General features: G+C 41.8%; 1 protein-coding gene across 1 annotated transcript; it reads left to right on the top strand.

Annotated features, from left to right (window-relative positions):
- Window positions 1–338: 338 nt before the first annotated feature.
- On the top strand, window positions 339–15400 carry armc2 (armadillo repeat containing 2). The gene is made up of 17 exons (XM_062436944.1): window positions 339–635; window positions 726–798; window positions 1141–1306; window positions 1901–2027; window positions 4744–4811; window positions 5576–5683; window positions 6959–7143; window positions 7241–7343; window positions 7488–7702; window positions 8501–8646; window positions 9435–9534; window positions 10766–11099; window positions 12895–13017; window positions 13127–13240; window positions 13616–13748; window positions 14868–15022; window positions 15267–15400. The coding sequence occupies exons 1-17, from the start codon at window positions 418–420 to the stop codon at window positions 15398–15400; spliced, it is 2502 nt and encodes an 833-aa protein (XP_062292928.1). The 5' UTR covers window positions 339–417.
- Window positions 15401–15442: the final 42 nt, after the last annotated feature.

Genomic DNA, 15442 nt, shown 5'->3' with positions numbered 1-15442 from the left:
ATGTTTCTGAAAAATCCGTGTATTAATTGTTAATGCATAACATACTTTTACATGTATGTTGGTTAATTCCACAAATGAAATAGCTGATAAATCCATCATTATATTGATTGATGTGAAATCTAACATCACCATAAAGCAGTCATATCTATTGCCTTTGCAACACTTCCAAATACACCCATGTTAACATAGCCTATTTCTGTCGTCTCGGGTATGTAGCCTATCATCATATCATGTCTATTGCTACGCTCAGAAACATTTTACACCTACTGTTCGTTTTCTGTTGTGACATTATGCTAATGTATTTTTCATATTTCTAACTGTTTCCCATCAGCAATACACCCTGTAACCGCTTGCATAATGAAATAAAACCACTGAAGTCATTTACAGACTGTATCGGCTAATGTCACATAGGCCTAAATGGCCTCTATGGAGAGGAAACATGAGATTTGCAGTCCATTCATCCCGCAACGCAACACTTTGAGGAAGACAAGTGCAGAAATAGTCAGTGAAGCCAGACACTCGCTGCGAGTTCAATCCACCCAGCGACCGTTTACTCCCAGAGATGGACAAAGGCAACTTTTTGGGAAGAGTTCTGCTCGCACAGACTGTGACAACAGACCTCCATCTACCTTCAGGTTTGTCACAAACTCCACCGACCGAGGTTCTGAAATCAATTATATGTCACATGTAACCTGCAGAAATAATTAACCTTTTTCAATTTACAGCCTACATGCACAAAATTTTGATGCTCCTGACTCCAGGCCAGGTTCAGGGACTCGCCTCTCTCCTCTGGACCATGTAAGTTCCTTAACTCACACATCTGTGTATGATATTTAGTATTTCACATTCAGATTGTGGTGTATTAGTAAGCTCAGATAAACATTTACATCATCTAATGTTTTGAGTGTTACCATGAAAACTGAAAAATAGGATTAGGAGTATACATGCCTCTGTATGCCAGCTAAGAATCAGGATTGGTGTTCTTTTATCTGATCCGGTTTTAGTGAAGGGTATTATAATGTTAATATATGAGATTAAAAATATGAATCACTGAACAACTATAATTATAGGATCTCTTTGTGGACATAAGTCTTTTCTTTTGTTAATTCAAGCTGTAAATGTGTGTTTGTGCTGTGCCAGAAGCCAAAGTTTCCAGTCCCCTGTGATGCTGAGGATCCATTCAAGGCCTTTCCCAAACCCCCCACTGACCCACTGGAAGTGAGGAGGGGGCTGGCAGGGGCACGGGCACGCCTCCTCAGGGCTGGCTCTCTCACCACGCTGCCTCCTGTAGAGGGACACACAGATGGTAAGGAAGGACAAAATATTGATGCAAGTTTGGATTCAGGGAGAAAAGATCAAAGAAAATGTGTTTAGTTACTGAATGTATGACACATAGTGGCCTACCATCTGTGTTGGGCTAACAATAAAACGCCACCAGCACAAGGTATCAGAGTACATTTGTTAGGTAACAGGTAATAAAACCCAAAAAAACCCACACAATTTATTTCAGCCGTTGCATCACTGTAAATCTTCCATGCAGGCAGTAGTGCTAGAGCAGTTTTTCTCAAAGGGAAATGAATGGAGCCATTCACACGCTGACATTACACCTGATTTACATTCCCTGTGGTCGAGCTAAGTGAAAAACGTAATTTACTGACTGTTTTGAGTGGCAAATGACTACTCTCTCTCTCTCTCTCAAACCTTTGCTTGCAAAACTGCTCTTCTATTTAGAACAATAAAAAAGATGATGACGATGTTCAAAAGCTCTGACTGAACTAGTGTCTGTGACCTGAAGATTTGACACTTGTCCTTTTAGCCGCTGAAAGAAGCAGAAACGTTACAGAAGCACTCAGTAGCAACTTGTAAACAACCTCTTGCCACATCCTTTCTACGTGTTTAGTGAAAGAGAGATTAAAGCCAGGCCCTGGACAAAAGCAGCTGTCAGCCAAAGGACTCGCTGTTACCGACCACACAGAGGTCCGTGGCGGTCCCCACAAACCTGGCCCACGTAGAACAGCAAGTGAAAGGTATGCTTTCCATTCCTGTACTTGACCTGTGTGATCTGTCCTTCTCTGTTCTTTGCCCTCCAAGCCCCCCCCCCCTCTTTTTGACCAAAGTGACAGTCCTACAATGAGTTGAAGATTTATTGGCAGACAAAGGTTGCAGTGGTAGCCATTACTAGATGGAGTTGATTGTGTGTCACAGTTTTTGCCTTTCACTAAATACACTGTCTTGCATTTCTCACACTCTTAGCATTGCCACAGCATGTCTGATTCAAAGAGTCTTTAATGTCCTTTTTGTGTTTCTGTTTTGGATCTTAACTTATCCAGACTACTGATAAGTTCAAAGAAAAGTATAACAGGAAATGCCTAAGTGACAATAATATCTTTATGATTTTTAATGGGGTTTTTTTGCCCTTAAAGGCCCAATGCGTCACCCGAATGAAAGAAACAGGATCTCCTGCCTTAAAAAGATGTAGATGCAGCAACCAACCATGACAGCTGAATACTTGACATCAGTTAGACCAGCAATGGCTTCACTAACTAATAAATAAAACAAATTCTTCAACTTGAGACCCTCGACCCCATTTTAAACCCCCATACTACACTGTACACTATATCTTGGTCACAGTTAAATCCAGCTTCTTGGCAAGCTTCATTCCCAGTGAAACAGCCTCTATCTGTCATTACTATCATGTGTCAGCTTTTACACCTTCACAGTGCAGAGAGGCTAAAAGCTCTTTTTTCTGCCGACCTCATCAGCTGTGTGTCAGCACGAGGGACATAACTCTGGGCGTGAGGTCGGGGGCTGTCGTTACAATCCATCCGCCTATCGATTGGGTGGGGCAGCTGGGGCTATAGAGGGGGGAACGACCATAAAACACTTTTACAGGAAATCTGGGCTATCGCCCGCAGCACACCCTCCTTGCCTCCTCCCTCACAAGTCAAGTTAACACGCAATGTTTGTGTAACTTGTTGCTGACAAAGGCTGCCCAAGAGATCAGACTGTGGTCACTTTATGATTAAAGATAAAGGATAAGCCTAAAGACTTCCCCTTCGTGATTAGTGTTAGGTCAGAGGTTTTGAAGAACTGTTCTTTAGTGCTGCTATGGACTATTTTACGCACGTTTGGCACGTTAGATAGACAGTAAAAATCACAAAGATAGTCAAACCAGAAGTACACTAACTGCAAGTGGAAATAGACAGAGAATGACATTAATATGATGAGTTGGATGAGATATAAAGATAGGGGAGATTAGACATCCACTAGGTCCTTTTTCTCCAATAAGCCGGAGCTTTATAGCTCCAAATGACTCTCTATTAGATTTGGGTGCCCATCTGGGCAAGGCTGGCAGCAGCGTGTGTTGTGACTGCAGTGCACTGGCCAGGCCTAAGACAGGGATGAGGTCATGTCTCAGAGAATGCAGTATCACACAAAGAGGCCTTATTATCAGGCTCTTAATCCTATCATACAGAGCCAAAGCCCCCTCTCTGACATTCACTGTAACATGCCTCGGCCAACACTCACACACTACACTACTACACATGTCCTGTGTGCCAGCTTATGCCAAATATTAAATCTCAATCAAAGTGAAAGTACACTCTACTATATAGTACACAAACGTGTACCCAAAAGTTTGTACCCAAAACTGAGAAAAAGAAACGAGATTTTTAACTAGTGTCATCAAGCACTTTCAGATGATGTTCTACTGAGAACAAAACACATTTTCCATCTCGTACCTGTCAACAATACCATTAAATAAAGCTCATAGGAGTATAATAGCTTGACGAAATACTCCATCCTGACAGTCAACCTTTTGTATAAACGGCACTGCAGAAGTTTAAGACAGTACTAGTAACATAATAATGTTTGTCTTATAAAGCAATGACTAAACTTTCCCATAATATGAGAATAAAATGTTGATGTGATTGACTCTTTAGACTGAGATTTATGAAGTAAATCTAGCAGTGATTGAGGTGTCCTTGTTTATCTTTATGTATTGCTACTTGTTACTGTCACAAACACGCTATTTGTCATGTTTACAGGATTTATTGTAGCATTGAGTCATTCTCTTTGTCAGTGGGTGGAATCGAGCAGACTTGACAGTGACATGCACGAGAGTGAGATGCAGCAGAGACATGCAGAGGGCAAGCCACAACACATAGAAGAGCGTGACACAGGGCGTGTTTTTGGGAGCACTTTACTGTTACTGCACGGAGGTGGTGAGACTGGAGTCAGCTCACAGTGACAAAGCATGAACAGTTTTAACCAGACTGCCCACAAAGCTAAGATCTTAGTTCCTGTCTGTTGGGGGCTGCAGTTTGTGATGCACAGTGGCACACACACAGTCGCATAGATGTAAGAAGTAATAAACACACAAAAACGTACAAGTAGTCACAGGCACAAACACACATATGTATCCCTGTGAACACAAAGCTATAGGCACAAACACGCATAAACCATTTTTTTTTTTGTGCAGGTACACAACATTAAACCTCTGCTGCAACAGGGACACCTACTGGCACTTGAGGAGAATTCACCTAGTTGACAGAATATTAAGTCAGCAACTTGTCATGACAGTGTGCTCTGGACACAACGATTTTTTTTTATTATTTTTTTTTTATTTCTTCTGATTTTTGTCTCTTTTAATGTCAAAATGAGCATGTCAGTGGTCACATATGTCTCATCTGTGAAATCTGATGTAACCAGCCTCTGTGTTTTTATGTTTCTTTGTCCCAACAGTAGAATAATGTTGCCTGGTGTTGACCCAGGCGTTAGACCCACAGAGTGCAGAGCAGGATGGAGAACAGGTTTGTCAAGATATAGTAAATGAATCTTTTTTCAAAGCATGGTACATTTTGTGCAGCATGTAGAAATGCATGTAGAAATTAAAACTGTAGTTACAACTTTACCAGATGTAATATACCACTCAACCACTCAGTAATTTTACTTCAAATGTCCCTTTTTATTAAAGATACCTAAAGCCAAACTGAAATCAACGTAAACATGCAAATATAAGCGCACTGTCTGTAGTCCTGAGCCCACAAATGTTTGTTTAGACACACCTCTGACAATGTAACTGAGCAAGTCTTGCTGAGTGACAGTTTTTGATTCGGGTGTGTTGCTAAGGGCCTAATTTCCACCATGCGAGGCAGCCAGCCAATAGCTGAGAGAGCTGTTGGTTTGGGCAACCACAGTTTCCTGCATCACACCAAGCAAAGGGGTATGCAAATGTTCACCAAAAAAGGTGCACGGTGTGTGAAATTACAAGCAGTTGCATGCATAAATATACATGCACGCACACACCTGCACACACGCACGCGCGCACACACACACACACACACACACACACACACACACACACACACACACACACACACACACACAGACTACTTCACATCAGTGCAGAAACTAATCAGAGGAAGCTGTGGATGGTGACCTTTCATTGTGGCATCAGACTTCCTGCTGTTTTATTTTGAGATTGTGAACTTGTGAACCATGCTTGCTGTTCATGTTCACCGTCTGTGTTTGGAGGTGGTAATTGGCAAACTGCAATTTTCTCTGCACATTTCAGGGTTGGGGAATGGAGACGACACCGCAAGCACAGAGGAGGATGCAGAGTCACTGGTGTGGAATAATGCAGTCGCTCCTCTTCTCCAACAGCTGGAGGCTGTGGCTGCAGGTAGTTTGGGCTATGCAATAAGGAAATCCAATGAAAGTGCAAACACATGGCATCTGGCCATAACCTTGGCCAGATTCATACAGTTGGCCCAAAGAGTATATAGTTTCTGTCACTTACTCCACTCACAACATCACTTTTCAATATTACATTCTTCCTTTGGGTTGAGGAATGTATCTAAAATTAATCCAAAATTCTTTATTAGAGCAAGTTTCTCTTATTTGGACCACATTTTTCAGTTTCTGAGTACATTTTATTTTAACCTGGTGAAAAGATTTTTTAGTACTGCCAGATAGTCATGCATGAAGAAAAAGCACTGTCATTTCAACCACATCAGAAAGGCAAACAAAATAGTGTTATGTTTGGCATCCATACTTAGTCGTCTTAGCTTGAAACTGCAGTCTGGCAGCCATGAAATGAAATCTATGGCTGTAAATATTTTAACACTCTACAAATTTAATGGAAAATTCATTTGAAAGATAAATATTAAATATTTATTGTACCAAGTGCCTTCTGGCTCATGCATAAAACACCTTTCAGATTCAGTGGGAAATTGCAGTGAAGTGTCGAGTGTGAGACTGCGGCCAACCATTTTTAGAAATGACCAAACCTTGATATTTATGCAATGAAAACATTTATTTTACCTCAAAAACAAGGAAAGACTCCACCCTTTCTCTTCCTCTGCATCAAGATTGTAGCTGCCTGTTGCAGGATTGTTCCCCTGCATTTGACCATTGAAACTCAAAGCTGCTTCTTATTTTACTGCTGACCAATAGTTCCTTATGCAAATAATAAATGTAAACCATGCAGTAGAGCTCTACCATATTACCCACACATACCACAACATACACATGATCTGTATTTATATAAATGCAGACTTTCCAGCACGTCCTCATACTCCTGCTCGCTCACCACCAACGGGGCGGTGGACTTGCTGTGGGAGAGGGGACCTTTCCGAAAAGAAAAAAAAACGAAAAGCTGGCTGTCCAACTCTCATCTCCTTTTTATCAGGAAGTAGATACTGTCAAGAATTCATCTCTTAGTCTCACACTCACACACACACACACACACACACACACACACACACACACACACACACACACACACACACACACACACACACACACACACACACACACACACAAACACACACACACACACACACACACAGGTGGTTTCATTTTGGGTTGTTTGCTTTCTCTGTGGAAGTTTGACATGATGCCCTGAATATGACTTTTTTTTTCTTCTTTTGCAATATCTGCTTTCCTGTAATGCCAGGCAGCTCTGAGGGCTTGATGGACCATCTGTGTGATTTGTGTGACAGTCTCCATGGCACCTTGGCAGAAGGGGACATGCTCGGCCGACGCTGTAAGAGGCGGTCTGGGATACTGCGAACACTGTTCCGCCTCATTGACTTCAACTCTGTCCAGCTCAACCTGCACATCGCCAAGCTCTGCCTTGCCGTGAGTTGTCTGTGTGTGTGTGTCACTATGTCTGCCACTAAGTCTCTATCACAAGGGTAGTTGTATGAAGTTTCTTTTTTTGCATTCTTCTCTCCAGCTGTGTGTCAGTGGAAACAACCTGCTAAACATCTGTAAACTCATCTTCAAGATGAGTCGCAGTGAAAGCAACGACATCCTCTTCCAGAACAACTCTATCATAGGTGAACACTATTCTAGGTCAGGATGATCTAGCTCAGTAGTTTCCTATTCTGCATCATGCTTTGAAATATAGTTCTTTGGAGTTATTTCTTTATTAAGCAATGTACAACATATGGAGGTTAACTGTGAATTTTCTCTGTGTTAAGACTCATTGCTGGGCGTGCTGAGCAGTGAGGACGTGTCTGCATCTGGAGAAGCTCTGCTGTACTGTGTCGGTACTCTGAAATTTCTCTCTGGAAACAGCGCAATCCTCAGACTCCTGCTGGACAAGAACTGTCTTGGTGTGGCTCAGAAACTCATCCAGAGACTCTGCATAGTTGAAGACACGTTCTTCACTATAGCAGGGCACATCTTTGTACAGGTGTGTCATAGACCCAACACTGGTGTGAGGGGTATGCTTATTAGGGTTAGCTTATTAGAGATACTTTTCAAATGCTTGGTGAGTAATTTTGATATTTGGTAGACCTCAACTTTCTAACCTTCTCAGCAGGGGAGGCACCCTTCTCCTACCCACAAAACAATATACATACTTCTTCAACAGCATTGCTATTTTAGTAAAAGCAAAAACTAAAGTCAATATAAAGCAACAAAATGTTAAATATTCTTTTTTGTGTTTGTTGGCTGATGTGGATTTTCCCACTATTAACACAAACATTTATTTATTTATTTATGTCTGGTATATAAGCTGCTCCAAGAGCATAATGTTCTCTGCTGGCCTGGCCACTTTAGTCCCGAACACACCCTGCTTCACTCTACCGAAAATGATTGCTGCTCACCACAGAAGTCGGCCCAAGCCAACATCTTGAGCCAACGCTTCATTTGATATCTAACACAACTCATTATGTTGTTAGAGGAGGGAAATAAGCAGACCATGACTTTCCAGAACTTTTAGTGCTGCCGTGTGTTGTAAATTACTGTTTCCCTCTTGTGATACAATGATTAACTTCCATACTGAATAGTTTCGGTGGCTCTGCTGTACGACGTCCTGTACAGGCCAGCCTTAATGAGCATGTGACTGACATTGTTTGTTAGCCACAATAACACAACACTGACATGCAATACTGCCCTAAATACACTCACTCAAGGTACTATGTCTATGTGTACACACTCTTTTTGCTTACCTACATTTTGACCTCATTCTCTTTCTTTTTGTCTCCAGCTGACAGCGACTCTCAGGAACCTTGCTGATCACCCTGATTCCCGTCCACTATTCGTCTCCTTTTCTATACTGCCAGAGCTCTGTCAGGTGCTGCTTCATCATCACAAAGACCGAGACATATGCACTAACATTTCCAGAATATATAGGTAACACACACACTCTGACACATATGTCACAGAATTGTCTTTGTGTGTCTATTGTGGATAATTTATCCCATATTTCTTCCATTTCCTCTCCTCAGCTCACTAAAGTAAACCATCATAGCCTGACCTGTATCAAAACAGACCATCATTCAGCTCTCACCATCTATTCTCTGTTTTTCCTTCTTTCCGCATCAGTCGCTCTCCTTCTCAATCTTCCCCATTACTTTTTGGTTACAGATGTGGTTATACATCTGTTTTTGTTTTTATATCAATATTGAAAACACTGGCAATGGTGTCATTAGTACAATGTACAAGTTTTGTAACAATCATAGGTTTATGAAAAAACAAATTTCATTTCAGCTGGCTGCTTGAATGTGCTCACCGATATCATACTCATACTAATTCAGAGGGTACACACAACACAAAATACAGGTCTTTAGGCCAGTAAGGTGCCTTTGTGCCGAAGACCAGGTATCCAAGCCCTCTTTGAGCTCACTTCTTCACTTTCTCTCCCCAGCTCTTGAGCCTTCTTCTCTATCACTAGTTCCTCATCAGGTGTGAAGAATAAAATAGAGCATTTAGTGCTCAATGTGAAATAAATGTTCAAAGACATTTTACTAGGTATTAGTACTAATATCTACATTTCTTGTCCATGATAATGAAAATATGAAAGTTAGATCCCAGCCCTGGCCTAGTTGTGAATTAACAGTGTTGATTTAGTATCTCCATATTTAGTCAGCATAGTCTGAGTTGAATGGTCTCTGGTATTTGTTGTCCTCTCTCTTCCTCAGTAAACTCTCCTCTTACTCTGAGTGCCGCCTCGCTCTGGCCCAGACCCCCGGCTGTTACCAACTATTTTTAGAACTGCTGAGCAAACATCACCAAAAACAGGTGAGTCCACGAGCCTACTCTGTGTGTTTGTGTGCCTGAGCGTGTGTATTAGGGCCAAGTGAAGACAAGCTTTTCCAGTGTTCATGATGTGACTCCGCTAAGCATGTTTACCTTCAGATCAAGTTGTTTACGTACCTCAAGTCCAAGCACAGTTACGGAACATTGTGTTCATCTGTGCGAATCGTCCATCTCTCTCTGCTCAGATATGTGTGTGTTTTGACATTTAATCATCCAAGGAGAGGCTGAATAAGCCCAGAAAAAGGAAGGAGGGGAGAGGAGACGAAGAAAAAAATAAAACTGAGCTTTTTAAAGATTTTATTTTTGGCATTTATGTCTTTATTATATAGCGAGCAGTAAAGAGGCAGACAGGAAACATGGGGAGGGAGAGAGATGGATATGATATGCAGCCAAGGGATGGTTGGAATCAAACCAGGGACGCAGTAACCATTCGGCTATCGGGGAACTGCCAGCTGAGATTTACTAATGGTGAGGTGAAACATAGGTGAAGGGGAGAAAAAGGGGTTGGGCTTTGGCAATCAGATGACTGACATGTGTTTTAATCACACAGGGAATAAACAAACACCCACACAAATAGAGAGCATCCTGTCCTCATACCTATGTCACGTGTGTTCTCAGCTCACCTGCTTTTCATTCTATTAACTAAGTGGAGTCAGGATACAAGTGTGATGACCGAGGTCTTTATCTGTCATTTTTTTCTCAGTAAGCATGTGATAACTCATTGAAAATATTGAAAACACATCTACACAGGTGCTAACTCTCAAGGGAAAATAAGCGACACAGACAGTAGTGCTTCTTGAAAGTGCAGACCAAGTGCTGCAGGTGAATCTAAAATATAGTAGTCCCATATTAGTTGGTCTTAATGTTGAATACTTTTAATTTTTTAATCAGCAACAATCAAACTCCTGGGAGGGTTTTTATTAAGAATAGAGTACTGTAAATTTAAATGTATATGATAAATATGCACACAGGAAATGGCACAAAGCTCATAACATATAACTTCCGTGGCTTTGTAACTAGCTCTGATTAAATTAAATGTGGAAGTGGATTAGTTGAACACTGTTTGAACTTTACCCAATGCAGTCTGACCTCTCAGCCACATTTGTAACACAATCAAATGCCTCAACAAATTGCATTGCATTGCATTGACAGGAACTGTTGTGAAATGTTGATGATGTTTGACAGATACAAAATAACCCCCTCTCTCCCATAGGACCTTGTGGTGCGCCTCCTTTTCACCCTGGGGAACCTCACAGCCAAAAGTGACGAGGCTCGGCAGCAGCTCTTCCAGTGCGAAGGCTGCGTGGACACACTCCTCCAGCTGTACGATAGTTACCAGCAAAGAAATTACTCACCACACGCACCCCCACAGAAAGGTCCCCTCTCCCACAGCAAGTCCACCGCCCCGTTGGTTGTGAGCGAGCAGGAGTATGAGGACGTGCTGGTGAAGCTGGTCAGGGTGCTGGCGAACATGTGTATCCACCCAGCTGTGGGACCAGCATTAGCCAACAACACAGCCTGCATTCAGTTGTTGATGGAGACACTTGGTGAGCAGAGGCCAGGAGCTTATTGAGACAAGCAGTTAACAATTTTCAGTCACTGTTTAACATGATAATTAAATGACAACACATGAGGTAAAGTGAGTAGCAGGCTACGGCTGCAACACTCTTAGATTTGTCCTTTTTGCACATATTATATCTCTGTCGTACAAAGGAAGTAGTGTGCACAACTCAAGTTCTGAGTTGTGATGAGTTTAAAAATAGCTGTTTAGTGTATTGTACACAGAGTATCTGCAAGGCAGCCAACCACTTCCCTTACACTGGAAACAAAACTGGTCGAAAACACACTCCTCATTTGTTCATTCCATCGCTCGCTTTCCTCTCAGTGCTTTCTGTTCAATATGCAGCACATCCTCTTTTTGGTTTACCTATTGTTTTGTTTTTTTTTTAAAGTGTGACAGAGCGAAGCGCTTCACTGCAAGTGCAGGATGTTCTGTCACATCTCACAGCCGACTTGGTTTGTGTGTGTGAAATTCTCCCATGTGGTTAGATGGTTTCAGGACAGGTTGAACTGATACACAGGTGTGTGTGAAACTCTTGATTTCTCTGCTGCCTGCCTGGTAAACTTTGCCTCATGGCAGTTGGGACAGAGAATTATACAGAAAAAGAGGTCAAACTAGTGAAAAAATGGCAAATCTTCAAATGTAAAGTGGGGAGTCCGTGAGTAAGATGGGAAGTAAATTAAATAACTGAAGACAGGAAAGAAAATCACAGTAAAGGATAAAAGAGCAGGCCTGGCTGATCAATGTCCTGTTTTGATCAAGTTCGTGACAGACCGCACTGCTTTACATTACAGAGTTTCAAGTGTGTGTGTGTGTGTGTGTGTGTGTGTGTGTGTGTGTGTGTGTGTGTGTGTGTGTGTGTGTGGTTGTGGAGGAGGGCACAACAAAGCGGCATTTCCAGTCAGAACCAGAAACAAAATTCAGTGTGACACAGGCGCCGGTTGACAGTGCAACCGCAATATCCTCGATTTATGACCAAGCACACGACATCTGCTGCTATATCAGGAACAGACTTGGTTTCCAAGCCTCTCACAGTGTCACGGCTGGTTGGATTGGGTCACATTGACCTTTGTATGTTGGCTCATGATCAAACTGACTGCATCGGGCCAAAATTAACCACAGATAACAGCTACTTTTGTGATAATCTTACAGTGTCACATCAGTGTCGCCAAACTGTAATATGCAAAAGGGCTGAATACCCAACAGTATTTGTGCATGTATCAGGCACACTGTAGACTACATATGCTCTGCACCCTTAAATTATGAAAACCAGCATCTTGATAATGAGCTCCCGCCACTTTGAAAAATCCATATCTTGGCTGTTCAAGGAATAATAATCTACATTATCTGCCCTCATTCATCAACATAAAAGGAAGCAATGCTTTCAACTGGTTATTCATTATCATTGTAAGCGCAGTTTACAGCGCACATATGTTGAGCTCTCAGTTAATTCAGTTATTCTTCAAAGAATAGAAGTTCCAACTATAATAATTCACATTATGTTAATACTAGTCACCACTAGGAGCATCACTTCATATAATGAATGGTGAGCAGCAATATGTCAGGAGCATTAAGGCCTGTTCCAGTTGACCGTGCAGTGCGGATGCTCCCTCTGTTGGCTGAATTTTACACAAGAAGATTTTATGGATAAAAGACACAAGTCTGCTTCAAAGTATCTGTGAACATGATGTTTAATTGTGGTGCTCCTTCTTCTTTCTGATTCTGCTTGTTTGTGGATTTGTGTCTGTGTGTCTATGTTTGTGTGTGCGTGGGTGACACAGAGATGAGGTCTGTGCAAGAGAGCGAGGAGCTGTTGGTGAACGTGGCAGCCACCATCAACAACCTGTCCTTCTATCAGGAAGAAAGCTCTGTGCTCAGACACAGTCAACTCATCATGGCTAAGTGTAAGAGCAACACACTAATAGAAAAGACAGGATGAAGTTTACACTATGTTCCTTCTTTCCTCAACACCTCTCTATCTCTCATTCTGCTCACTTGTTCTTTTTATTTCAGTGATGTTGAAGTTGGTGCTCAGCTCCAGCATGGACGCCATGCTTGAGGCCACCCGTGTCTATGGAAACATGTCACAGTCCAAGGATGTGCGGGACTTTATTATGCAAAATAAAGGTTTATGATTAACACAAACACATACAGACATGCAAAAAAAATCTACATGAGAATACTCCATGTTTTGTTTGAGCTGCATCCTTTTCCTCTTGCTGGAAAGTTGGGAGGAAATACATTTTAAAAGCTCATGTAGAGATGCACAGATCTTATCTAAGCATGTAACGCAACAGAAAACTAAGAGCTTAGACACAACACCCTGTACATTATGCACCTTTACATACTGTCATGTCATGTTTAGGCTGCACTTATCTGCAAGGCCAGCTACAGTCAGTATAAACATGCTGGCTGACTGGTGATAGCTTCCCTCTTATCTTTGCCCTGCTTTGTCCTCGTCCACTCCCTCACTTCGTCAACTTTCTCTGCTCTCTCCCTCAGTGCACCAGTTTGTGGTGACGCTGCTAGACTCAAAAAGCACTGAAATGTGTTTTTCAGCCTGCGGGGTCCTCACCAACCTGGCTCTGGACCCTACCAACCGGGTCAGCCTCTCACTAGAGGGGACTGCTACCAAGTAAGGACAAATGCACTCAAGATTTTGTTTGTGCATGTCCACATATGTGCAATATCTGAGAGACAATTCACAGACTTTCCACTAACATTAGCAAAAGGTGATGAAAAAGCAGGTCTACTGATGTTGAGATCAAAATAAAGTGCAATACAGTTTAGAGCCTCTTTGTATCAATAAAAATATGAATATAGATTTTGACATAATTATTGTATTCTACAGCACCTCTAAAGCTCACTAATCAACATGTTATTTAAAAATGACTATTTGTGTTTTTATTTGTTTTTATGTTGGAGACTATTATTTTAAGACAGAGCCCAAGCTAACCCCTGTTTCTAGTCCTTATGCTAAGCTAAGCTAACCTATATTTAGCATACAGCATACAGACATCATTCTCTCTACATAAAGCAAACTCACAGCAGGAAAATAAATGAGCGTATTACCCAAACCATTCCTTTAATAGCAAACTGAGTGAGATTCGTGAGTGTTTGGCAAATGCAGTATCCTGTTAGCAACAGGGAGTAAACAGGTTTTATGTTCAGGGGGCATTACTTATAAAATAATAAATAAATATGTATTTATTTCTTTTAGGGAGTTATCACTTATTGGAATCAGGACAGAGGTTGATGAATCATACAGATTCTAAAGTAAATTCTTCATTTGTGATATAGAGCTGTACAAATTAAATCGACTTGACTTGACCACTGACATGAAAGAGATGCTAATAATTGACTCAACCACAGTGTTATTTGTTCACATTACTAACGCTGATTTGTCAGTTTAAACATTTTTTGAAACAATTCAGAAAGTCAATTTCAACACATGGAAACTTTAAGTGGAATCTCCTAACTGCCAATTTGAACGTAGCTTGACCAACAAACTATTTTATACGCACGCACGCACGCACACACGCACGCAAACATGAACACACAGTCCTTTTTCAGATGTACGTCCAACGAAGTGGAGCTAATACTCACAAACCTGCCGGTCATGTGAATCCTTCTCCCTGCAGTCATATGATTTGTATCCGTGTGTGTGTGTGTGTGTGTGTGTGTGTGTGTGTGTGTGTGTGTGTGTGTGTGTGTGTGTGTGTGTGTGTGTGTGTGTGTGTGTGTTTGTGACCAGGCTGGCAGACTGCCTAAAAGACCTTGGAGCAGGTGATTGGCAACTGGCAGGCCAGGTTTGTCAGGCCTTATGGAACATGGTTGGCGGTGGCTCAGAGAAGTTGCTGGATGCACAAGAAGCAGAGTCACTGCTGGAGATCCTCACTGCATACTCAGGTTGGTTCAGAGTGTTATTACTAATCCTTACATAACAACGGAGGGAGACATGCTGGAAGGAACATGCCCCTATTCACATCAGTGGCCCTCTGGGGGATGGGAGGAACACACGCATGTTCACACAATCACAAACACAATACGTCTGGTTGCTGTCTGAACCTGTCACTGAAACTGTTGAAAATGAACCCGAAACTCGACACTGCACCCTCTCACATCCGCCCACTTTTTTCAATTTCTTCCTTAGATCAAGAAGATGCTCTGAAGTGTACAGAAAATGAAGATGCAAGGGACTTCCACAGAGCATGCTGGGAGTTAGAGTTCCTCCCTATAGCTCAAAAACTGATAAAGATTCTCCAGCCTGCGGTCCTGACAGCCTGACACACTGGGACATAGAATTAAGAGTTTCATGTTGTCATAGAA

The sequence above is a fragment of the Scomber scombrus genome, chromosome 17, assembly GCF_963691925.1.
Source record: "Scomber scombrus chromosome 17, fScoSco1.1, whole genome shotgun sequence".
In the NCBI taxonomy this organism is placed as follows: Eukaryota; Metazoa; Chordata; class Actinopteri; order Scombriformes; family Scombridae; genus Scomber; species Scomber scombrus.
This window is presented reverse-complemented; position numbering and strand designations above follow the sequence as displayed.

Bases quoted from the DNA above. Each gene is read 5' to 3' on its own strand.
- armc2 (XM_062436944.1), top strand. From the start codon at position 418: ATGGCCTCTATGGAGAGGAAACATGAGATTTGCAGTCCATTCATCCCG. The intron at 636-725 runs GTTTGTCACAAA...TTCAATTTACAG, and splicing joins AGACCTCCATCTACCTTCAG to CCTACATGCACAAAATTTTG. The intron at 15,023-15,266 runs GTTGGTTCAGAG...TTTCTTCCTTAG, and splicing joins GATCCTCACTGCATACTCAG to ATCAAGAAGATGCTCTGAAG.